Source organism: Balaenoptera physalus (assembly GCF_965194825.1).
Source record: "Balaenoptera physalus genome assembly, chromosome: 11".
NCBI classification, from domain to species: domain Eukaryota; kingdom Metazoa; phylum Chordata; class Mammalia; order Artiodactyla; family Balaenopteridae; genus Balaenoptera; species Balaenoptera physalus.
In genome coordinates, this window is record NC_138896.1 from 30,957,875 (window position 1) to 30,984,776 (window position 26,902).

General features: G+C 31.5%; 2 protein-coding genes across 15 annotated transcripts in view; one reads left to right on the plus strand and one right to left on the minus strand.

The window, feature by feature from the left end:
* The window catches only part of RUNX2 (RUNX family transcription factor 2), a 224,795-nt gene extending 198,776 nt beyond the window's left edge, over positions 1 to 26,019 (minus strand). For 2 of the 3 annotated variants that reach the window (XM_082412484.1, XM_082412483.1), the window contains exons 1-2: positions 11,681 to 26,016; positions 11,357 to 11,480 (exon numbers count right to left, since the gene is read on the minus strand). In XM_082412484.1, coding sequence (XP_082268610.1) covers positions 11,357 to 11,480; positions 11,681 to 11,818 — 262 coding nt within the window. In that variant the 5' untranslated portion in view covers positions 11,819 to 26,016. Of the gene's footprint in view, positions 1 to 11,356; positions 11,481 to 11,680 lie in introns of all 3 variants that reach the window. The other variant, XM_082412485.1, reaches the window with a different exon arrangement.
* SUPT3H (SPT3 homolog, SAGA and STAGA complex component) overlaps positions 1 to 26,902 on the plus strand; it is a 446,064-nt gene that overhangs the window by 40,370 nt on the left and 378,792 nt on the right. The gene's annotated exons all lie outside the window — the stretch shown is intronic.

Genomic DNA, 26,902 nt, shown 5'->3' on the forward strand with positions numbered 1-26,902 from the left:
ATTTTTTCTTAATCTTTTTGATTCTCACTGATCAGTATTACTAAAAGTTATACTTTGGGAGTCTTTGGAGATGCAAAGATTCTCTCTTTTTTTGTATTTTGTCAGTTTAATAAAACTAATTATGTTTCTGAGAACTAATACCTTTACAGATGAAATTGGGGATTAGGAAGTAACTTATTTAAGGTTAGGTTTAACACTATAAGGTAGTAATTAAGAGTGAGAAGGCTTGGGTTTGAATTCCAGCGCTTTAACTGTGTGACCTTGGGCAGATTTTATTACCTCATTTTCAGTTTCCTCATCTGTAAATACTTATAATGCCCATCTCATATAAGAGAGTTGTGAGAATTAAAGGAAATAATGTTTATAAAGGGTTTAGTGTAGTGCCTGGCACAATAAACAGTCAAGAAAGAAAAGCTAACATAAAAACAAAGTACAGCTTCAAGGTATTTTAGGCACATATATTTTCTTAAGCTATGTTACTGTGAACTTAATTAAATGAATTTAAAGTTTAAAATACTAGGTTTGTAGAATAGATTGAGATGATACACTTAGAATAGCTACTTAAACCTAAAATAAAAATATTAATTTGGGCGGCTCTATTCATCTCATTGAATTGTCTATGCTTCTGATTTTATTTTCCTTATTAATATTACTTGTTGGACACATCACCATTGACTAACCTCTACTTGAAGAAGGGGAAGTAAAGTAACAAACTGAAATTTTAATGGTTTCTATTTTGTGAGCAAGCTTTATAAATATTTAGGGAGGAGACAGTTTGGAAATTTATATAATTAATATGTATAACTTGTCTTAATAAGCTTATTATAAGTTGGCTATTGGCTCTCAAACTTGGCTGATTTACCTGGAGAGCTTTGCTTAAAAAAATTCCCAAGACCGCCTCTTCTCCCTGCCCCTCCCCAAGACCTATTCCTCAAGTGATTCTGTTGATCAGTCAGATCTGGATGTCACTGGGCTACAACAACTCAAGTGTAGCTCTGTGAACCCTATAATGGAACATACTCAATTCTTTTTTTTAAAAAACAATAAGGCAACTTAGTTTACTTTGAAAGATATTTATGGCAAATATAAGTCTCCTTTAAAGAAAATTTGTGCAGTCTCAGAACTCTTAACTACTCATTATAATACACAATGATTATTTAAAAAATATTTACATTTAAGTTGGAGTGGTTCCTTTTTTCTTTTTTTAGAAAAATATAAATCATATAAAGATAGAAACTTACTTTTAAATTACCATATTTCTGTTTATGATACCTTGCTTAGAATATGTCTCATGAAATGCTTTACGCTCATGTGCCTCCAGAGGAGAACCTGGGCCTAGAGTGAGGCAAGCAGAGTGCCCAGGGCACAGCGTTTAAGGAGGCACTCACGGTCAGGGCTGTGCCTGAGGATCTCCTTAAATTTTGAACCATAGGCGCCTGCTTGCTTGCCTCACTCTTCCAGCCTTGCTCCAGAGAAGTAGGCTGCATATAAATTATTTTAATTTTAGTTTAGCATAATCTTATGCATGCTTGTATGTTTCATAAAAAAGAATGACGATGAAAATAATGTAGCCGAACCCAAATTTATATTACCCAGAAAAAAATAGGTTAACTATTTGAAAAAGATAATATTATGACTTTATTCTTGCATGGTCAGTAATTGTCAGAGTGTCAGAAATTCCAGTTCAGTAGAATCTTGTCTCACACTGAAATGTGCTTGTTTTATCTACTGGCAGCTATATGAAATCATTAGTGCTCTATCATAAGTTTCTTAATTTGATAAATAGTACATTCAGCTCTTAAACTCATGGATGATCATTGAAGCAATAAGTGGTAACTCCAGTTTTACCATATTTTTATTAATAATTTTAGAATTCTTTGAGAATTTGCCTATGATTTTTCTTTTTTTTTGAGTGCCACATCTGGAAATGCTCAAAACTTGTTTGCCTTTTTAAGAGAACAGTTTGCAGTGAAAGTATAACTTCTTTAGAGGTGAGGTTCAAGTTAACGAATGATGAACCATAATGTGAGGAAGCATAATATTGTGAATTATTATTTGGCAAACATAACTAATGCAGGCATTAGCTGCCGAAGCCATTAATAAAGTACCACTTGCAGAAAGCTAGAGAGATAGGCAACACAGAACTTTCTCTGTAAACTCTCAGAATGTAAACTACAGTACAACCTAGTTTATTCAATAAGGACTAAATTCTTTAAGTTTGATATGTTTGTAGGTTCCATGATTAATGTGTAACTAGAGTATAAAAGGAGTATTTAGAATCTGTTAAAATTTGTAGATGTGACATCATTGTCAAGTCAGGCATTTTATTTCTTAAAGTTAGAATTTATTTAAATGCACTTTTTTTTTTTCCAAAATAAATTTTTAATTTCTACTTCCAGTGGTGCCAAAGTAAGTTTTCCTAAATGAAATTATTTAATATTTAGGTCTGTTGATAGTGTTTAAAGTAAACAAAAGTAAACCCATAACAACCAAGAGTGGAGGAGTATCTAGATTTGTTTTTAGCTTTCTTTTTCATGGTTTCTCAGAAGTGTATCATATTATAAATACATTCAAAATGTTTTGCTCTGAGGATATGTAGCATTCCTATAAAGGTTAAATCAATAAAAATGATTTGGACACATTCCTAAGCATGGCTAGAACAGGTAGCCCGTTGTTTTAGGTACCCTTGAGTTTTTGGAGCAGATCATTATGGCGTAGCAAAAGAACTTACTAAAAGTTGCTTTCTATGTGTAGATGCGTCAGCTTAAAAAAAGCAAGATTTTCTGGCCTTCTAGAAATGAATATTTTTACAGTAGCCTGTGAATATTGGTTTAATGATATGTTTTAAACTTTGTTAAAGTTCGAAGCTTTTTTTTTCTCTTCTCCGAATGCTGAAGATACACCATAATTGATAAGGAAGAGGTACGTACAGGAAAAATGCAATGGGCAAGCCTTTCCAGCCAGTTTAGAATAAATGGTAGTCTTATGATTAAAGAAAGTATCAGACATTATAATTGCAAAATTAGGAATTAGATGTGATTCTTTTTAGTCTTGCCAGTTTAGAAGAAAATTCTGTAATCACTGGAATGTTATCTGTTCAAAATGTTCAAATGTAAGTTTGCATTTGAACGTTTATTTAAAAAAGCGTATGTGTTTCTCCTATGCTCAGGGTTGACTTCTTAGTGTGGTATTGTTGCTAGGTAGAGTTTTATTTTATGCCATTTGTTTGCTGTTTTCTTGTTCATTTCATATGTTTGAGTATGTAAGTTTTAAGTTCATATGTAAGTTTTCAGATCACACACTTTTCACAGCTACTTTTCAAAAAATTCCTTTCTGTCAGCTTACAATAATAAGATAATTTTTCTTAAAGTTTCCTTTAAAACAGCATTCAGGGTATTAGATGTTTTTTGATCATGGAAACACAATGAATTGACCATGTATTTGGCTGAATAAGGTTTAAATCAAAGTGGAGAATTTGAGTTACATATATTAGTTTCATTATAGAAAATCGCTTATCATTTTGTACATGTAATATATATTTACTTTGTACATAAATACTTTATCAAAAATACTATGTTATTTGTTGGAGCACATGATTTCATTTCATAGCCAAGAAAATAGTTTGAACATGTCTGAGTAAAAATGATTTTTACACATATAAACATATATAGAATGGTTTAACCATTTAATAATGAAATAATGTAGCAATTTAAGCCAAATATTTTGCTCTCTTAAAAAATAGTTATAGTATCTCTTGATATATTCCGATTTATCATTACATTGAAAAGTAAGAACATTTATAAAAATAAAAATAAGCTAAAAATCAGCATATGTCTCAATTTTCTTTCTAGATACTTGTGAATGATGATTAAAAATAAATCTCCGTATGTGTTTTCTTTGGTCCTGTTGGTGCACTAAAATATTCTGCAATTTGCTTATACATAGTATATGGGAAATATATTGTTAAATCTTTATTACTAAGTCAAGAGTGATGTTCTGACAATACCGATTGTCTTGATCTAGCTTAGATAATAGTATTTTTAAAATAAATTGGATACTTGTGGTAAAAAGTTTTAAAAATGTTATATTTTCCTCCTAAAATAGAATATATTATGTGTGTTTATTTTTAACAACTGAGGGAATGTAAAGAATTCTGTTTAACACTGGAGTTTTAATAATATGAAAAAGAGGAGTTTCTACCATGAAGAGAAGGTTGGATTAATGATCAAAGGTTTGGATTACGTTGACTTTCACGTTTATATTGCTTTACGAACATACTGTAGTACATTGTCTTTGTAAGTATATCTGTTTTATGGATTATCTTCTTAAATATTTTAATTTTTGTTTTGAACTCTGTAAGAGCAGTAGCAGTTTTTTCTGCATTTTGTCAAAAGACGAATTACCTAAAAGCTTTACAAGTTTCATGAGAAGTAAAAATTAATCTTGCTAGATTACCTTTTGTAACCAGTTATCTTGCCTGATATTAGGATGGTACTGTCTTGATGGAAGTTTTCTCATAGATATCTTCTTATAGTGTCTTAATATTTTTGAATCGGGTGCTAAGGTCCTTAGTATGAAATGCTTGTATATTTTTACATTTATACATTTTATGGAAAACACAGTGATTGATAATAATGTAGACTATTAGCATAAAGAAGTTTTCTTTCTGTGGTAGTATAATATTGCAGATTTCTGTAATCTGACAGAAGTTTATACAACAAAGTGAGAATTCACTTTTCTTCAAAAAATAGGTTTTCTTTAAGGTGTGTTTACAAAACTTATAATAAAGTTATTATTGATTAAAGGGAACACGTACCCTGTAACTTTTGCATACTCTTGTGTCTAATTCTGGGATCAAATTACACTAATACTGTAAAACCAATGAGATAAATATTAATTGTAAAATACAGCACTTTTTTCTTTTCAGGTTCATAGTGAATTCACTTTGTTTAGATCCATTTAAGTAATTCTTAATCATTTGGTAGAAATGATGATACCTTTCCACTTAAAGATTATCTGGAAATTTGAAGTTTAAATTGGGAACTTCAGTAGAAAAATTTAAAAATAAAATTAATTATAATTATTACTATCGAAATGAAATAACCGAATTAAAAATCACAATGCCTAATTTAACTTGTTTACCTAGATTATATGGGCAATGAGTAAATATACAGAAAATATACCTGTTTAGCTTCAAGCCAGAGTTGTTCTTTTAGATAATGTATGTAAATAGGTATCTGTTAGCAGGTTAATTACATTCATATTTTCCCTTGTGAACTGTAATAATTTGTTTAACCGATACCAGTTTTTAATTTAAGTTTATAACTGGAAAATAATGTCCTTGTGTTTTACAAGTACAGTTTTTGATTATTTTAATCTTGTATACCCTAACAGATGCCTAATCTCTGTTGTTGGTTTTACAGATTAACATTTCTCTGTTAGTATACATGCAAAAAGTAATTGATTATCTTTCCAATAGAACTGCAAACGATGCCTCAGTTAACTAATTTACAATTGTTTTCTTCCTGGTTTACAGTTATTATCCCAAGTTTCTCTAGTCACTTGTGTGTATGCATTCATATGCACAGGTAAATTCATATACTACATATTAAAATTTTCATAATTGAAAGAAATTGAAGTTGTATTTCTGTGGCAGATATTTAGCTTCTGTATAAAAATATGTCCATGTCCATAGAAAGTTCTGTGGAATACCGCAACATCATTATTCGAATTTTTCCAAAGAAAGACTTTGCATATACATGCCTTAGAACCTTCCTGATTGTTATTGTGATTTGGCTAGCATTTTTCCTTTATTTCCCTTTTTTGGGGGGGGTTTTGCTTTTAACTGAACCACAAAACGGATTTAGTTGTAAGATACCTGACTACAAGGAATATCTAACAATAAGGAATGTATAAACAAAGTCTGGCACACTCATGGTTCATATTATTTTCGTGAACCTGAAAATGTGTATTTAAATGTTTGAGTTTTTAGCTAAGTCTTTTATGTAAATATATTTTTATAATTGAGGGTATAATGATTTCAGTAGACACCATTGATATAAAGACTGAAAAGTATAAAATAAAATTAATTTATTTGATTTTGTGGTAAAAATTATTGGCCTTGCACAGGATACTTGGATGTACCTTGTTAGAGTCTCACTTCTCTAATGTAACTCTTATGTATAATTTCTTAAGGGATGGCAGTAGAAAGAAGTAGTGCAGATAACAGTCTTTAAACTAATTGCCACCATAATCTTAAATACATGTCTGAGAATAATGTAACTTGGTAAATTTTCTGACATCAATATAATAATTTTAAAATATCTTAAACATCATTAAAATTGCATTCACTTAATATATGTCTATATGGTGCAGAATTCCTTGTTTTGTGGGCAGTAGATTTAAAAATTGAAAATCACTTAATTAGAGGCAAAATCACACTCGGTATGATTTTTAGTCCTGGACTACATATTGGATGTTGGATTTATGAGTATTAACAAGAATAAAGAGTACTTATAGGAGGTGTATCAATAATGAATTTTTTTTTCACTGCAAGTATTAAATGCTTATCTGGACTCAATTCTACAGCTCATTTTATTTGGGAATTATCTTAACATATAATGGTGAATGATTAGGTTTTTATTCGTATAAGACAGCATATTTATGAAAAAATATACTTTAGAGTTAACATCCTGTTCAACAACAACAATAAACACCCGAAATGATTGATTTGGTATTGCTTACATTCAGCCCTGTCCAAAGTTGAATCCTACATCCTTAGTAAATAATACAAAGGGGAGAAATTCCTAAGAATTCAACATAAGATGAAGATTTTGTATACAATGTAATAAAAGAGCATTTAATCTCAGTTGCTATACAGATCTTTAAAAAATTATGTGGGAATGTATGTGTGCTTGATGTTAAATGGACAAAAGCTTGTGGTCAACTGTGGTTAAAATTGTAAGTAAACTCCCTTTGAATAAGGTATAGAATTTCCCCATTATTTTTTTGAATTGTAATACATTAATCAAAATATATATCCACTGATTTCCATAAACTTTGAAATGGCAATAGATTGTATCAAGGTGTGTATTTTCATTATGTGAGACTTCCTTTCTAAAGATTTGTTTTAAAACATTAAATATTTCCTATTTCATGAAGAATTTCCATATACTTTAGACAGCTTAGAATATTTTGCTCTTTAGAAAATACTGAATATGGAGTTTATTGTTATCCTTATTATGGGAAGCTAATGACAGGTTTTTTTTTTGGATGAAGTTTTATCTTCAGTGGAATTCACTGGTATAGGAGAAAAAGGTAGTGCGTTTGGGTAACCTAGTGGGAAGACTGCTTAAATTAGCATTGGTTTTGTTAGCACCCATTTACTAATAAATCTTGCATGGCAGATGACTAGAAAAAATAGTTACACTTTGTCACGTTTACAGGTTTATTGTTTGTAGGAAGGATTCTTTCATATTGAAGGTATTTGTCTGTTTGACCATATGTGTATTATTTTTACAGAGACACACTGTAGAGGTAGACTGTTCCAGTGAATCCCTTATGTAAAAATATCTCTGTAGACTTTTGTTAGGTAATTAATTGCATTTGCAATGAATGCTTTTGAGGAGATTTGCATGACCTCACTATTAGAGTTGTCACATTTTAGTATCTTGCAACAGGGGTTAGAACAGCATGGAAGGTTGGTATTTGTATGCTTTGGAGAGGAGTTTGAGATGTTACCCTGTTTTGCCATCAGTTTTCGAGTATGCATGGGTGCATCATTAATCATAGGAAATGCAAAAATAAATAATCCAGTCCCATTGGATTTTTTTATATGAATACTTACCTTTTCCCTTTTTCGTATATACAGTTGAGGTATTTAGGTAACCCCTAACCTTTTGCTTCAACAAAGAAGTACAGTATAAAAATATTACCACAGTTTTCATGTGAGCAGCTCTTGAGAGGAAAAAAAAAAGCCCTCTAGATGAATATTTGTTGAAAAAAAAAGTTGTGATACAGAATGTCTTAACTCAGCCCCAATACAGTACTTGAGGACCACCAGTGTATAAAATTGAAAGCACATGAGTTTTGAAGCACTAGAAAAGGTTTGTAATTGATTAGCGCTGCTTAAAAGTACTGAAGTACAGTGAGTTTTGATTTGTGAATGGTTCTATTCAATAAAGATTAATTCTGTGTGTTTGATAAAATCTTAGTGCCTTCAATGAGTTAGTTTTTTCCCCCCTCTGCAGTTTATTTAACCATCAAATATTTCAGTGTTCTTTTAACAAACTGGAACATTTCTATCTTACTGAATTTAACTTTAGCATGACTGATTTAAACAAGTCAAACTATCAGTGATTAGTTTGAAGGGTGTAATTGAAGAGATTAATTTTTTCTTCTTTTAAAATAACTAAAGTATATCATAATGTAACCATGTATATTTCATGCTTTCTTGTGATTTAGAGACTATCAAGAGATTTATATAGACTAACGATATTTTTCTGTGATTTGTTTTAAATCTTCTACATTCTAAAATATTTTTAATGTTTAAAAGTGAAATCTTTACCAGTTTTCATGTAAAATTATGATTATTTACTATAATGTTAAATAATACATAATAAGAGTCTTTGGAAATTGCATCGACATTGTTAGCTTTTAATGGGAGTGGTCTTCTATGTATGCTCTTTTTAAATCATCTCCCTGGATTTTGGAATTTAGCTCTCTTATTTTAGAAGCAAGTTGTGGCACTTTGTCGCTGTTAAATCTTGAAACTATAAAATCACTATCATTGATATGGACCACAAGTATTGTTTTGGAAATCAGTCTTCACACATCACGTTCAGTCGGGCACTACGGGCAGTTACAAAGGTTTTATGTAGAAATTTAGTCTGTCAGCTGATATATTTTCGTAAATAAGTTCTTAATGGTAAGATACTCCATGAGTTACATCTATTCATTTTAACAGACTTCATTTATGATAAATAATGGACAGATTTTGAGTAGTGCATATTGAAAATTCACACACACACACACACACACACACACACACACACACACTCTTTTCACTCGTTATTTTGAGGTGAGGCAGTTGGTCAGCGTGTGCTTTTGTCCCTTACCTAGGAAGAACCTGAACTTTTAAAACTATTTTACAAAATTGGAGCACATACTTTTGACATTTCATTAGGTTGTTTTGATAATCAATTACTTAAGAATTTAAAGCCTGAAGTAAGGTTTCAGACTTCAGATAGATTCCAGAAGGGGGAAATGTTTGTAGTGTGATGATAACCTATACATTATGTCCACCACCCACCTGTAATTAGTCCCATGTAGTGGGTTCATCTTATGTTCTCTATCCAGGCTCTCAAATACTATTTGGGAGCGGGAGAGGGTAAATTCCACTTTTCAGAAGAGGAAGACTTAGTTATGATGTATAAAAATATGTGATGTGATAGAAGATTATTTAATTCATTATCATGCCTGTTTGAAACTGGGTCAAGTTTTGAAAATTTTACTGTAGAAATAGTTACTAAGGATGTCACAGAAATGTAACACTCCCTCATATGACAGAATAAAGAACATTTTAACATATTCTTTGTGACTATATTAGTAACTTTACATCTAATGCTGAAATAGTCCTTGAAATTTGTGTTCCCAATCTGGTTTGAAAAATTATTATTTTTTTAAAAATAGAGTGACATTGCGAAGAGTAACTTAACTGCTTGAGATGCTGTTTCAAGTTATCCCTCCATATAACAATAGTTTTAAGCATTTTTTTCCCCTCTTCTCTTGGGTGGGAACAGCAAAAGTTTCCATGTATGAGCTATAATTATAATAGGGGTTGTTAATGCAGTCTAGTTGTGTATATGTTCTGCTTCCTTAATGCAGAAATTTTTACAGTAATGCTTATTACCTTCCATTAAATTAAAAAAATAATCTGTGATTACTGTATTGTATGTGTTATAACTGAGGGGGCCCACTTAGAACTATTGAGGGAGTCACTACAGCAATTTTACATTTTTTGGTAAAATACATAGTATATTTCCTCACCCTTTTAAGAGAAACCTTTTTTCTCCTTCAGGTTTAATTATTTCTCTTTGACTGAAACTAAGACTGATCCTCTGGTAGCCAGTTAAAATGTGTGAAGTAGGAGGAGTAAAAGAAACTCCAATCGTTAGTTGTAAGTTATAAAGCAAAGTTAATACAGGTATACACAGCAAAAGGATTTATTTTAAAGGATAAAAGAAAATTTTATAAACTTGCCTTGTAGAACATGTTGGACAGCATAAAGAAAATCTTGTGAGTGTTTAGATATTTTACTATAATACCATCTTAGCTGATGAATGTTGAAGTAGTTTACTTTTGTGTATTAATACTAACTTGAAATTAAATATTAATACTATATTATGCCTGTTTTAAAGTCCAGCATGACTTAATTGGTATGGCTCTTTTAAATCATGCAGAGTATCCTTACAGAGTTTTCTTTTTTATGAGACTAAACGATACTCATTTTGGTAGGTCAATGAATATGATTAAAAGAATCCTACACGTTTTAATGTTTGCTATGTTTATAACAATTTCTACTTATGGATAATAGTGTGTAGATGTAAACTAAAATTGTATAGAAAGTTATGATTGCATGTAAGTTTTTGACGACTTCTGTGAGCTTTATAATATCCTGGATATCCTGGGCAACTATAAAGATCTTTTAAAAATGGCTGTTACATACTTATCATAATTTTATTTCAGTTGAATATATGCTTCAGTTATGTAAAGTTGTTTAGAAACAAACTTGTGCAGATATCTTATGATGCAGTCTAAAATTATAAGTAGATTTCTTGTAGTTGAGCTGGTTAAAATGTAAGTTATACTGCAGGTTTATTTCTCTGTTTTACATAGTAGAGTATAATGTCAAGATAATTCTGTGGTCTGTTATTTTGTAAAATTGCTTCCTTTTAAAAGTTTGCTCAAATATTGGGAGCTGCCGGAGTGAATACTTCACAATAGTTTGATTAATTTGGTCTCTAATTTTATTTCAGTGAAGGTTAATGAGAATATTAAACTTTCCTTTACTGTTTCAACTACCTCATTTCTATAGCTCTAGAAAACATTTAGACTAATGTGAGATAATTTAATTTTTTCTATTTCAAGTCATTAGTCCGAGAAGTAGATAAGTTACAGATGCCAAAAGCAAATTTGTACAGCAATTTCATTTTTCAACTTTTAGTGCAACAAAATAGCATCATTATGATCTTTAATATAATGTTAGCTGGCAAAGCTAGCAAGTTTATCCGAGAAACATACCTTTATGTTTAACAGGTTCATCTCTTATAGGATTTTAAAATATGATAACACTTACCCCAAAAGAAGTTTTGCTGACATGGTGTCACTGTGCTGAAGAGGCTGTTTGATGCCATAGTCCCTCCTTTTATTTTCAGATAGAACTTGTACCCTCTGTTGTAAATTCTGCTTGCAGCCTTAAACTGAAAACACAAACCATACCCAAACCTTGTTTTAGTTTTACAGTATGCCTGCAGTACATAGACTTGATATTTATTTTTTTCTGTCAAGAAATTATGTAGCTGGTAACATGTGAAAAGCAAGGAAACAAAACAAAAAGAGAATGAGCAAATATTGGAAGGACCTACTATTACTGCATAGACTGTGGTTAGAGAGCACTCACTGACTCTGTTGGTCTCGGTGGCTGGTAGTGACCTGCGGAGATTAACCATTTAAAAACCAGAGACTTCTTGCTGTCCTCCTGGAGAAAGTTTGCACCGCACTTGTGGTTCTGTGGTTGTTTGTGAGGCGAATGAAGCATTCACACAATCCAAAAAAGCAAAAGCTTTCAAACTCCTTTTTTTTGCAAGCACTATTACTGGAGAGACAGAATCATGTGGTTTGTGACCTCATAGTACTCACAGTCAAGTGGGACTGCCTACCACTGTGGCTTTCCCCCCTTGCTCATGCTCTCTCTCTCTCTCTCTCTCTCTCTCTGACAAAAGGCTTGTGGTAAGGCCCTTCCTGGCATCCAGAAGGATATAGCTTTTTAATTTTTGTGACTCATGAGGATTTGGATAGAATACAAATGCTGAAGGAGCCCAAACTCCTGTAAGGTTAAGCGTTTGTAGAGCAGAACTCTGCTGTTGTGGGCTTTCCTTTCTATCCCCCCACCCCTCCTTTTTGTGCCTCCTCCTTTTATTTAGTTCATTATTGTGTCTGTGGAAAAGTGAGCAAAATTGGCTCAAGAGGCTGTGTGTGAAATCCTGAACAACAGTGATGATTTACAATAATTTACATCTTTGGATTGTATCACATTCTGGGGTCTGCTTCATATTTGCTGGGTGATTGGAGTCCTTCTGTTTTTCTTTTTCTTGTCTTCTTAAACTCATGAATCTGTAACTCATTGTAAAAAAGTTTACCTTTCTTAAGGTCTGGTTGCAAACTGCTTGCTGGGCTTGACTGTAATTGGCTGTCATGAAAGTGTTAGTCTGGGGATTCCTTTACAAATATTAAATCATGTCTGTCTAGTTTATGTATGATCAATATTAGGTGCCGGCTCCTACAGTAAAGATTAAATATAATTAGTATCTTTTGTGTTATGTTTACCTTTATCTCATGGCTAGTTTGAGTATCTTATAAAAATGAATAGCAAAAATTGTAGCATAGTTTATTGGATGAATCTTAGTTTTCTTTATGTTTGTAATAATTTTTATTTTTCAAGGAAATATACTCATTTTGTATACTCTTTGTATAGTTTACTTGGATATTAACTTTAACAGAGTCTTTGATAGCAAGTCTTATACAAATATAAAGTAAAATTCTTATGTTGTAACTTAGATTGTTCAGTGTTATTGATTTTTCTAAGCTCAGAATGGAGTGGGTTAACAGAAGCTGTATTTTTTGTTTATAATAGAAGCTTTTGAAATAAATTACAAAATGCTGTGTGTAGTAAGGAATAATGCACACAGAGCATGTTAGTCGTCTCGATTTGCTAATTCTGATTCAGAAGAAAATTGGAAACATCTTTGGGAAACTATCTCCTTTTTTGCCCCTTTGGACATGTATGTATAGAACTCATTTTCTTATTAGGATGATTATATATCATAGGCAGAGAATTTCATATTTATGAATAGAGCTTCCTGTTTTCATCAGTTGAGAGCGATGGGGTATTTTTCAGCAAAAATTATAAAGCTGAACAGACCAATTTTCTAGGCATTTTTTTGCCATTTATCCACGCCACTCTGAATTTGCATGTTAGACTTCTTCCTAGTGTGATAGTAACCAGGAGTGGCATGAAGTAAATGAGTGGGAGGGTGGGCGGAGACAGTGAATTACAAAACATTATTTGGGGTGTATAATGGGGTAAGGACTGGGAAATACTGAGGAGGATGTAAGAGCCAAAATACCCCTTCGTATGGTCATCCTAGCAGAGTTCATTATCTGCTTTTGGTTTACATTCGATAAAGATAAATGTACTAATGTGTTCATAAGTTTCTTACAAAAAAATAATTTGCCCAAAATACACTGGGAGGACATGGGAATGACTTTAATCCTTTATTATTCAAATATCTAGAACTTTTCCATAATAAATTTTTAGTGATAAAAAACCAGAAATACGTTTTAGTGTTTTATTTAAAATACAGATTTATCGTGCCTCATTGTGTATGTAAACAGGTTTTACATTGAAAAGTAAAAGCTTTCATTTAACATGCAGTTATTCATGCAAAAGGGAAAATTTATTCATTGATTCTTTTTCATAAATAAGGCGTACAGTGGGATCTGTAGCTCTAATTAATATCTAAAAGTAAATTAAAGGAGGGCTTTGTCTATATAATTTGTGGAATTTTCAAACATAGTTCCATATGCACATACAATAGCAGCAGAATCAGGCAATTGAAAAAATTTAGTAGTCTGCTAAGTAAATGCTTTTCTTTTTTCAGAGTGAGTTTTCAGTTTCTGCGTTTGGATTTGCTGACATCTTATAACTTTTTGCTAAATATTTTCTCCCTTAAAATTTTTTGTTTTTATTAAGTGTACTTTGGCCCTCCAAATTAACTGTATATGTATTTGAATAAGTTTTAACATCTATGTGTCTCTTAACTGCTTGTTCTGTTTTTGCAGGTAACCCTCCTGCACATAATTTTTGGGTCAGGGTAATCACTCTTATTGCTTAAGAGTTTAATAGATATTGTTGAATATGCCCTTTCTGTTCTGTGTGAGGCCCATCGAATTCTGGCAGGAGAAAGTAGTGAAGTCATGCGCTTTAAAGTTTGTATATTCATTATCCACACACACACAAACACATGCATACGTACATACATACATAAACTTTTTTTCTTTTTAAAAATTGAAAATCTATCCTCTTTGGAGCAAATATTACTTTGTGGTAAAAATTTAAAAACAACAGTGATAACTGGTACACATTTGATAATTGACAGTCTGTTTCATTAGAAATAGCTTACCACATGTGTTGAAGAGAGACTGACTCAGAAAAGTCACTGCAGATGAAGCTCTTAATTATGCTTAAAGTCAGAAATGCAAACCACAGGGTTTTTTTGGTTTTTTAAAGACCCTCAAAACTTCATTCTTTTAGGGGATATATTAGTATTTGCTATGTTGAAGTAAGTATCGAGTTTAAGTCTGCTGTATAAATTATGTATTATAATGCCATGGAAATGAAATATAGCTTTGAACTTGCAAACAATTTCACAAAAAGTAAAGAAGTTAGTTATTTGCTTTCCCATTGCCTTGTATTTAGTAAGTTTGTCAACATTGGTCGAATTTTTTATATTGTATATTGTTACATGGTATAAGACTATAATGTTTTAAATGCTACATATATATCTTCATTGTTACCTTTTGAATCATTTTTTAATTTTCTGAATTAATGATCCTATTATAATACAGTAGTTTTATCAATATCAGTCTTGTGCCCATTTCTATTTTCTTTTGATTGTTTTAAACTTATATTTGTTGCTGTTCTATTTTTCTTTTAATTGAAAACAATAGAAGCAAAATAGGTTTGATGTAGGAACTTTATAAATTGTAGAAATCCTATTTTGGCTTAAAATGTTCTCATTGATTATGAGGTTTTAGCAAGGAATTTTCTTAATTTATTGTTTCAACTTGGTATGTGACAATTGTTTTTGGATTTGATGTATAGCTATTGAGACTTACATAGCATTTATTGGGCCTTGTATTGATGCTTTGAAAAATTTTTACATTAGTAAAATATGTATAATTTTATTGCTATTTTAAATTATGATGATTATGAGAGATTTAATTCCACTTCCTTATTTTAATGAGGTATATATCCATGTTCACAGCTGCGCACACATGTGTGGTTGTATGTGTGTACAAGGTATTAGTTTGTGGTACTTTAAAAAATTTACATATGTATGTGTGTGTGTATGTATATATATACTAAAAAAAGTGGTATTTTTTGTAATCAGAGTATTCTTTGTTTTTCTCCTCAGTTTCTTTAAATTTTGTAAAAACCCAAAGCACTACCATATCCATGATTGTTTGAACAACTTCATTTGGTTATTATTAGCAGCTCTCTGTCTAATGTGAGATAATGTGGAAGTTGGATGCCAAAAGAGAAAGTAGTTAACTTTTGTGTCTCCCTCTCTCCCCTACTCTCTCCCCTTCCACTCCTCCCCCTTTCTTCCCTCTCTCCTCCAGGCTTTTTTGGTTTCTCTTTCTCTGTTTTGACATTTCTATAAAATCTCAAAGTAGATTCTTAAGGTTCTAGTAGGGGATATTGACATTAATCTTCACTAATGAATACGTAACAGGTTTGAAGCTTCTAACATTCAAGGCAAATCATTGTTATATCTTGTTATAGTACACCTCATCTGTTAGATGGTATTGGCATCTGATTACAGAGATTTTTTTCTTTTAACATTTTTTAATTCCTTCCTCTGTGTTAATTTACTTTAACATTGTTTCACATGAATTTAGCCCTTTAATTATGAGGATTACTTTTTTCTCCCTTTGACTGTTTTTCAAAGTACACAGTGATCCATACTTGTTTAATGTAACTGTATAAATAATTCATGTTTCTTATAATTATTAGAACAATTCATCTTCTACTGCTGTCATTTTTCTAAGAAGAAAAAAAAGTCGAGAACTTGCAGAAAATATGGGAAACATGCTCATATGACAGCTGAGGATGTGGCTAGGGTAAAGCAGGAAACTACTACCCACAATGCAATGTTACATATACTGCCACTTAATAAAATTTATATCAGACATGCTACTGACAAAACCAAAGGAAAATAATATCCCAGCTATACTAGTTAACATACTAAATATATCTAGGGAAAAGTGAAACTAATCTTTTTGGAACCTTTGTACTTAGAGTATATAGTAAATGGAAGTGTGGGACATCATAGTACATTGGAGCCTTTGTGCTATGGGACTTGTTTGTAGGTGAAACTCTCTTATAATGAGAACTTTTTGGATATTCACTTTTCCTGGAAAAGGCACAAAAGGGCACCCTTTTTCTTTTTTGATTGAATTGTTGCAGTATTATATAGGGTTCGAGGACATTGTCATCTAGTAGGAAAAATAAGTTAAATTATGGGATGTTTATCACGATTATTTAAACTTTTCACCCAGCCAGGTATATTTCTTTACATTTTGCTTTAAGTTGTTTTTTATTGCCAGGTTTGAGATGGGGCTTGAATTGTTCACTGAAGCAATTTTCTTTTCAAAGTAATTGTTTTTCTTGCTCTTTCTTTTTATTTATCTTAACCTACCTATAGCTTACCTGACCAGTTTATATGCTTTACTAAAAGGGGGGTTAATCTAAAGCAGAAAACTGCTTTTATAATGTGGTTGAAAAAGATACAAAGATACCTTCTAAAAAATAAATCAGGTTTTAATATATTTAGGTTTCTGTTTTTAAGTCTTAATCTTTTGTGCTCTTAACTGTCAGACTTTAGTAATTTTGATGAATTTAGTACCTTTGTAATTTAGATGAATTTTGAGCTTTTATAAGGGAGGTTTTTACATATTTAAATAAGGGAAACAGTAGTTTTTTTGAATTGGTAAATAATGTATAGAAATTGTATTAGATAAAGAATAGAAAAGACTATTAAGTTAGTGTTACTTATGAAAGATTCCTTAGTATTCCAATATATAAGTTGTCACTGTTTCTGACCTGGCATGGTATTTGTCATCTCACCATTTAAACATTAATATATTGTCTATCTGTCTATATCTCTATTAAGGATGATTTGCTTAATTGTTTGAAGTATTTTCTCCTTAAGAGACTGCTTATCAATAACAGCTGTAGCACTGTGGCTTTTCTCCATGGACTCATGGTGGTCTTTGGAACAACGTTCTTCAACTTTGACAGGTGAGACAGAGGCTCTCCAGTGCCACTGCATTTGGATGAATCTAGCTGTGGTTGGAGAAAGTGCATCTTGCCAAAATATATGGGTGAGACCACACACAGCCTTTAAAATAGTTATTGTAGGCTTATTTTTAGGGATACATGTCTTGACAGTTCTTTTATTTGCATGCCAATTTCATTGCTGTGTATAGATTTTTCATTGGTTTCTGTGAAGGCAATTGCAGATTTAGGTCACTATTTGTTAAGCCTTGTGTATAATTTACACTGGAAAATACTCTGAGTTCAGCCATAATTAACAATATAGAGAATATATTGGAAATGAATCACTAGAATACTGATCTTTTTGTTTTTATAAATTTGACAGTATTCCCATTGGAAATCTCAATTTCCCAGGCAGCTTAGTAGTCAAAAATTGCTCCAATTTGAACTTTAAGATTAAATAAATTATGAAAGAATTTGAGAATATTTATATACTTTAATTATATTAATAATAAAAAATTTGTGGTTCATGTTATTGAGAAGTACATATTTTTATAATGGTATAATAAAGCATTGTTCAAAATATAAGTTTTACACTTTAGTAAAAGCCTGAAAATTTTGAAACAAATTGCCAAAGAAGTCGGTTTCTTAGTGCATGGGCATAATATGCAAGCTATTCAGTCTTTTTATGGGATGATTAAAACTTTATTTAACTTAGTGAACTATAAAAATTGACTACAATTTTTTAAAAAAGTATGTTTTGTCTTCTAAAACTGGCTTTTTTCAGTGACCAGTAAAGAGCACGCTTTAGACTTTTAGAAAATATTGTTTCTTTTTATAAGATATAGTATTTGGATAGTTATTCATGATTCTTATTAAGTTATTAGTGATAACAGTATTAAAGCTTAATTTCTTAAGTCCTGGCATGCCTTAGTCACAAGACTTTTCACTTGATGATCAATGAATGTTGGCTAGGTATATATTTATAAAAAATGAAATCAGCTGTGATAAGATTGCAATTTCATTCTAGATATTTTCATAGCGAAAACAGAATCTACTGAGATAATTGGAAATTCAATTTCCTCCCCACCATCATCCCAATACCTTTCCATTGCTGAATGGTTCTGGCAGGAAAGTACTGGGGAAATTGTGTTCCTACAGCTTTTCCAGAGAACAAGTTTTCGGAAAGAAGAGAGAAGACAGTATACACAAAAAGACTGTTTAAAGAAAAATTTGGCCCTTGTCTCTCAGAAATTGGTCATGTATGTGAACCTTGACTGGATGCTGGATTTTTAAAAAAGCTTCGTAAGTCATTTTTAGGATATTTGAGGAAACTTGAATATGGACTTGATATTGATGATACTATGGAATATTTATTAAGTGTGATAATGCTGTTGCACATATATAGGAAAATATCCTTACTCTTAAAGGAGGTGCATGATGAATTATTTTCATGAAGTCAGTACTATACTTAAATTCATACATAAAACAGATGTGGCAAAATGTTAACTATTGGTGAGTCCAGGTGAAGGGACTTTTTTTTTTTTTTTTTTACTATTTATTTTAGGCATTTATTCTGCTATTTTTCATCTTAAACAATAACTTTTTTTTTTAACATCTTTATTGGAGTATAATTGCTTTACAATGGTGTGTTAGTTTCTGCTTTATAACAAAGTGAATCAGCTATACATATACATATAACAATAACTTCTTAAAGGTGAAACATGTTTTGGAAAAGGTGTATAGGGATTTGATTTCAAAATGAAATCAGATAGATGGGGAAAATTCATTTATTTTTATAAATAGTAAGTTTTTTTTTTTAAAGAAGTGAATGTGGATAGCCTGGGCTATACATAGCAATTTTAGGTTTTAGTTTATAGTTTTATTTTTTACATTGAAATTCCATTCACATTAAAACAACTAATTTTCACAAATTTATACGTGGCAAATATAAATTGAAAATGGTAAAATATTTTTGAAAATAGCAATATAAAAATTTTACCTTTTTATTATAGTAACTCAAGTCTAGACCAATAAGCTAGAGGTTTTTAGAGGATCAAAATAAGCATCTGTTATTACTATGTCCTTGTTTATTAATTGGATGCTTCTAAGATATGTAAAAATGCCTTTAAAAGTTCATTCACATTAAATAAATACTACCGAATTGTACTACTGCTACTAAATTGTTTATACTATTAAATTATACTCTTTGAAGAAGTATTTTAATGAGCAGAAGCCTATATTTCTGTATTTAAATTATTCTGAATTTGTGTTTTTTTAGTTAACACCCTACCAGAGATGTTTACATTTTTTCTGTAGAGGGCTAGATAGTAAAGATTTTTGGCTTTGTGTGCTGTAAGGTCCCTGTTTACTACTCAACTCTGCCATTGTAGTCTGAAAGAGAGACCGTAAGTAAATTAGACAATAGGTGAATGAATGGGCATGGCTGTGTTTCAGTAAAACCATATATGCATGAATAGGCAGCTGGTGTGCCATAGTTTGCCCACTCCTGCTACCTCTATACTTTTATATATAGAACTTGTGGCCTGGTAGATAGCCTCTTTTATAGAAGAGGCAAGAACAGTTTGAAATAATGATCAAACTTTTAATTTACTTATTATAATGAAAATCTTTTCTTAAAGTATTTTAAAAATCTGGGTTTTTTTTTTTGGTTTTTGTTTTAATTGATTGTTATGTGAAAGATCATATCTGTGGGGCTTTATAACTGTCTTTTGAATTGAGTAGTGTAATTTCATCTTGATCATATAATTGTGAATAGTTTTATAAGGCACCCTAAAATTCTTTTAGGAATAGAGTTGGAATCCAAATAAATAATCTTGATTATAATGTATCCCCAAATTATCATAAATCTCAGTATTTATGTTAGTCGTTCATTATTACTAGTAAGAAGGATGGTAAGATTCCTATGCCTTTTATCCACAGAAATGTTTTCTTTTCAGAATTCACGGGATTTAATGCCCAAGCATAAAATATTTAACAGAAATCTTATCAGAGATTATGAGCTATTTTCTCTCTTTTTCATTTATATTTGAATTTAAATCTGAGTAAAGGAATTAATTATTTTTGGTATTACTTAATCTCTAAAACATTCATTGCACCCATCACTGTACATATTATCCAAAGTAAACTAGCTTTCTGAGGATTCACCTACATTAGCTAGACTGACTATTATTTATTGGGTGATGATGATGATTACAACAACTGAGCAGGAAAAGAACACATTTTTTTCAATTGGTAAAGAGCAAATGAACCCATATTTTGATCTGAATTTGAGACCTTTAGTGTATTATTACTACTATATAAATCTCATAAAATTTCATCATAAAGTCTTCCTCCCTTCTTTCTCTCCTGCAAGCTCTGGTCATTGCCTGCCTGCCCTCATTTATGATAAAGTTCTAACATGATTGTTTTTACGCCACACCCCTTTCCCCAATATTTAATTATAAAACAGACACGTAAATCGTTGCAAGTAATGAGAATAGCCTGTCTGGGGACTAAACACACAAAAGTACTAATAAACAAAACCTCAGAAAGCATCCTCCAAGGTCATTTAATGTGGATTCAGACTACCCTATCTATCTACCTTAATAGATTTTTTTAAAAGGTGGCACTGTGCTGAAAGCAGTTTTAACAAACAGGAAGAACATTTTATTAAACATACTTTGTTTAAAAAGTTAAGGAAATATTTAATATGTAGGCAAGATTTTTATAAATTAATTCAAAAGAGTTTTGGCATTTAAAGTTATAATGTTCATTTAGTAGGAAGATTAACCTTTGAGGAATAAAACCTGGCCTAAAAATTAATGGTTAAATACAGATTTATTTATTATGTTTTGCCTTCTCTTTGTACAATTTTAAATTTCCAGGGTTCTTGTCCTTTTAGCTATCAGTTCAGTTTTTAAAAAATTAAGAATCCTAAAGTTTGCATATTTCTGGAAGAGCTTATGGATTTTCCATATAATTGATATATATGACAGCACTGCTCTGTAGTTATTTACTGTCTGAAATCTTTATAAAGCTTAATACTGGCAATGTCAAAAAGAACCATTTAAAAACTTAATAGGTTTTATTTTTTAGAGCCATTTTAATTTTACAGAAATTTGAGCAGGAAGTACCGACTTCTATATACTTCCCCCAGCCCTCAGTTTCCCCTACTATTAACATCTTCCACTGGGGCCTGTGTTTGCTACAATTGATGAACCAATATTGGTATGTTATCTCCTAAAGTCAGTAGTTTATATTAGGCATCATTCTTTGTTGTGCAGTTCTGTAGGCTTGATCAAATGCATAATGTTATTATATACCCATTATTATAGTATCATACAGAATATTTTTTTCTAGAAATCGCCATAAAATTTTGGTTCAATACGCATAACAAAATTCAGCGTCTTAACCATTTTAGCAACTGGTGTTTTTACTCTCTCTATAGTACTGTCTATTTCAGAATGTCATATAGCTGGAATCATACAAAATGTAGCCTTTTCAGACTGAATTCTTTCACTCAGCAGTGTTCATTTAAGGTTCTTCGTGTGTCTTTTTTGCGGCTTAAAAGCTGATTTCTTTTTACTGCTGAAAAATATTTCATTATATGGATGTACCACAGTTCGTTTATCCATTCACCTATTGAAGGAAATCTTGGTTGTTTCCAGTTTCTGGCAATTATGAATAAAGCTGCTATAAATATGAGTGCTGGTTTTAGTGTGGACATAAGTTTTCAACTCATTTGGGTAAATATCAGTACTTAGGAGTGCGATTTCTAGATTGTTTGTTAAGACCGTGTTTAACTTTGTAAGAAACTGCCAAACTGTCGTCCAAAGTAGCTTTTACCATTTTGTATTCAGAGCAGTAAAGAATGAGAGCTCCCATTGCTCCACCCTTGTCAGCTTTTGCTGTTCTCAGTGTTTTGGATTTTAGCTATTCTGATAGGTGTGTAATGATACCTCATCATTGTTTTAATTTGTAATTCCTTAATGGCAAATGGTGTTGAGCAACTTTTCATATGCTTATTTGCCATCTATATATTTTAGGGAGGTATCTGCTCAGATCTATCCCCCGTTTTAAATTAAAATTTTTTAAATTGAGTTTTAAGAGTTCTTTGTACATACCACATTTGGTTTGTACATTCATTTGTTGATGGACACTTGAATTATTTCCACCTTTTGGTTGTTGTGAATAACGCTGTAATTGAACATTGATGTTTAAGTATCTGTTCAAGTTCCTGTGTTCAGTTCTTTTGAGTGTATACCTAGGAGTGGAATTGCTGGGTCATACAGTACTTCTGTGTTTAGCTTTTTGAGGAGCTGCCAAATCAGATGTGTGTTTTGCAGATATTTTTCTCCCAATCTGTGGCTTGTCTTTTCATTCTCTTTACGTTATCTTTCACACAGTGGAAGTTTTTCATTTTAATGAAGTCTAGCTTATCAGTTTTTTCTCTCATGAATCATACTTTTGATGTTTGTATCTAAAAAGTCTTTCCAAATTCAAGTCATCTAGATTTTCTCCTATCTTCTCTTCTAGAAATTACATAGTTTTGAATTTTACATTTGGTTTGTGGACCATTTTGAGTTAATCTTTGTGAAAGACGTAGGGTCAGTGTCTAGGTTCATTTCTTTTACATTTGGATGTTTAGTTATTCCAGCACCATTTGCTGAAAAGAGTATCTGTTGGATTGCCCTGCTCATTTGTGTGCATCTGTTTCTGGGCTCCCTATTCTGTTCCATTGATTTAGATGTCTCTTCTTTTGCCAATACTGTGCTGTCTTGATTACTGTAGCTTTATTATGGTGCAGTGGCATATCAGTTTGTTGATATTCGCCAAGTAACTTGCTGGGATTTTCTTTGGGATTGCATTGAATCTATAGATCCAGTTGGAAAAAACTGGTATCTTAACAGTTTTGAGCAGGAAAGCTGTGTCAGTGAGCACAGAATGTCTTTCCATTTTATTTCAGTCTTTATTGATCTCTTTAATTAGAGTTTTGTAGTTTACCTCATATAGATCTACATAGTTTATTAGATTAATATTATATATAAGTATTCATTTTTTTAATGTCAAGGTAAATGGTACATATTTTTAAAATTTCAAATTCCAATGATTGATTCCTGGTATGTAGGCAAGTAATTGGCTTTCATATATTTACCTTATATTTTACAACCTTGCTATTATTAATTGCCTATTGTTTCTAGGAGTTTTTTTATTGATTCTTTGTAATTTTATACATAGACAGTCACGTCATCTGTGAACAAAGATAGTTTTATTTCTTCATTTCCAATCTTTATACCTTTTATGTCCTTTCCTTAGCTTATTGCATTAGCTAGAACTTCTAGTATGATGTTGAATAGTAGTGGTGAAAAGGGAATATCCTTGCCTTGTTAACTGATCTTAGAGAGGAAAGCATCTAGTTTCTCACCATCAAGTATGACATTAGCTGTAGGGTTTTTGCATATGTTCATTATCAAGTTGAAGAATTTTAATTTGCTGAGAATTTTTTATTATGAAGGGGTGTTGGATCTTGTCAAATTTCGTCTGTTGATAAGAGCATATGGTCTTTCTTTTTTAGCCTCTTGGTATGATGGATTAGATCAGTTGATTTTCAAATAAATCCCACTTGGTTGTGGTGAACACTTCTTTTTATACAATATTGGATTTTATTTGCTAATATTTTGTGGAGGATTTTTTTGCATCTGTGTTCATGGCAGATATTGTTCTGTATCTTTCCTTACTTACAGTGTCTTTGTCTGGTAATAGAGGAATGGTAACCTTATAGAATGAGTTAGGAAGTGTTCCCTCTGGATCAGATTGTAGAGAATTGCAGATAATTGCTTCCTTATATTTGCTAGGATTCACCAACGAAGCCATCTGGGCCTGGCGCTTTCTGTTGTAGAAGATTATTATCTATTGACTCAATTTTCAAAATAGATATAGGCCTATTCAGATGATCTATTTGTCATTGTGTGAGTTTTGGTAGCCTGTGTCTTTCAAGGAATTGGTCCATTTTATCTGAGTTATCAAATTTGTGGGCATAGAGTTGTTCACAGTATTCCTTTATTATCTTTTAAATGTCCATGGGATAAGTAGTAATATTCCCTCTTTCTCATATTAGTAATTTGTGTCTTTTTTTCTGAAACTGGCTAGAGGTTTATAAATTTCATTCTTTTTCAAAGAATCAGCTTTTGGTTTCATCAGTTTTCTCTATAGATTTTGTTTTCAATATCTTTAATTTCAGCTCTAAATTTTATTATTTCTTTTGCCTACCTTGGTTTTAATTTGTCTCTTTTCTGTTTTCCTAAGGTGGAAGCTTAAATTACTGGTTTTAGAGCTTCTTTTCTAATATTAATATATGCATATAATGCTATAAATCTCTCTCTAAGCACTTCTTTTTCTGAATCCACAAGTTTTGGTGTGTTGTATATTTTACTTTTCATTTAGTTTGAAATATTTTGAAATATTTTCAAACTTATCTTGGGACTCTTTCTTTGACCCTTGTGTTTATTGATATAGTTGGTTTAATATCTACATATTTGTAACTCTTGTCTATCACTGTTCTTGTTGTTTGTTTCTCTCTCTCTCTCTCTTTCTCTTCTTGGCTTCCACTCTTTTTATGCCTTTCCTGGTTGGTGTTAATTGAGCATTTTATATGATTCCATTTTCTTTCCTCTCTTAATATACCAATTATACTTTCCTTTCTTTAAAAAGATTTTTGGGGTTATTCTGCAGTTTGAAATATATGCTTAAAACTATTCTGAGTCCACCGTGAAATAACGCTACATGGCTTCGTGGGTAGTGCAAGTACCTTTTTTTTTTTTTTAAATAAATAAATTTATTTATTTATCTATCCATCTATGTATCTATCTATCTATCTGTTTTTGGCTGCGTTGGGTTTTCGTTGCTGCGCGCGGGCTTTCTCTAGTTGTGGCGAGTGGGGGCTACTCTTCGTTGTGGTGAGTGGGCTTCTCATTGTGGTGGCTTCTCTTGTTGTAGAGCACGAGCTGTAGGCGTGCGGGCTTCAGTAATTGTGGCATGCGGGCTCTAGAGCTTAGGCTCGGTAGTTATGGTGCACAGGCTTAGTTGCTCCGTGGCATGCGGGATCTTCTTGGACCAGGGCTCGAACCCGTGTCCCCTGCATTGACAGGCAGATTCTTAACCACTGTGCCACCAGGGAAATCCAGTGCAAGTACCTTATAAGAGAGTATTCCCTCCTTTATAGCATTGTTGTCATTCATTTCCCTTCTCTATAAGCTATAATCACGGAATACATTGTTGCTATTATTATTTTGAGCAAACTAATATTTGTTAGATCAATTAAGTATAAATAAAAGTTGAAAAAGTTTTATTTTACCTTTTTTATTCCCTGTATAATGCTGTTTCTTTCTCTATATAGATCTATGTTTCTGACTTAATCATTTTCTTTCTCTTTGAAGGATGTCTTTTAGCATTTCTTGCAAGGCAGGTTTGCTGGTAATGAACTCCCTTAAGTTTTTCTTTGTGTGTGTGAGAAAATCTTTATTTCTTTTTCAGTTTTGAAGAGTAATTTTGATGGACACAGAATTCTAAGTTGGTGGCTTCTTTCTTTCAGCATTTTAAATATTTCATTCACCTCTCTTCTTACTTGCATAGTTTCTAAAGAGAAGTCCAATATAATTATTATGCAGTATTATTCTTGACCTCTTTAGGTAAGGTCCCCCCCCCGCCCCTCTCCCCCAACCCCCCGTGAAATGGCTGCTTTCACCAAAATTTGCCATTGTTAGGCTTTGTTGCAAATCATGTTTATATACCAATTTAGAAAAATGGCAAAATGTTACATAATATAAAGAACAAAAAGCACTCATAATTCTTTTTCCTAGAGATAAAAATTTTAAATCAGTGTTTTTCCTTTTTGTATGTATTTGAGACATCTATATTTATACATATATATGTGACTTTTTAAACTTAATTTTTAAGTTAACATTATGGTATGTTTTCTAAATATATTAAGAATCTCTATAATACCATTTTAGTTACTGAATAGTATTCCTCCTTGTGGGTATTATAGCATTTTCACATGGTTGAACTTTTAGTTCTCTGTTTTTCCCTAATGTGCATGTGTATATTTAAAACCTGTTTTTGTATTTGGGATCTTCAATTATTTTAAGATTTCTTTTGTTTCAGAGGCTGCTTGTTTTAGAGCCTGTTACTGCTTTTGTTTTTAAATAGTCGTCAGTTTAACATCATTGCTTCATGTAATTCTATTGAATACAAAACATTTTTACTTATTTTGATACTTTTTAAGCTTTCAACTTCTGTGGTTTTATGGCTTTGTGCCAGGGATAATCAAAAGCCACGAGATTAAAATGACCCATATTTTTGAAGCATCAATTTTAATTTCTGGTAAGTAATTTTTAAGATATAATTATAAACATGGATGTATTGTGAGATCAAGGTAAAGTTAACAGGAAATTTAAATATAAAACTGGAGATTTCAAAAAATTTTGATAAATTCTAGTATTTTGGTGGAGAGTTTTGAGAAACAAATTGGTTTAATTTGCGACATGTGATATTTTCAAA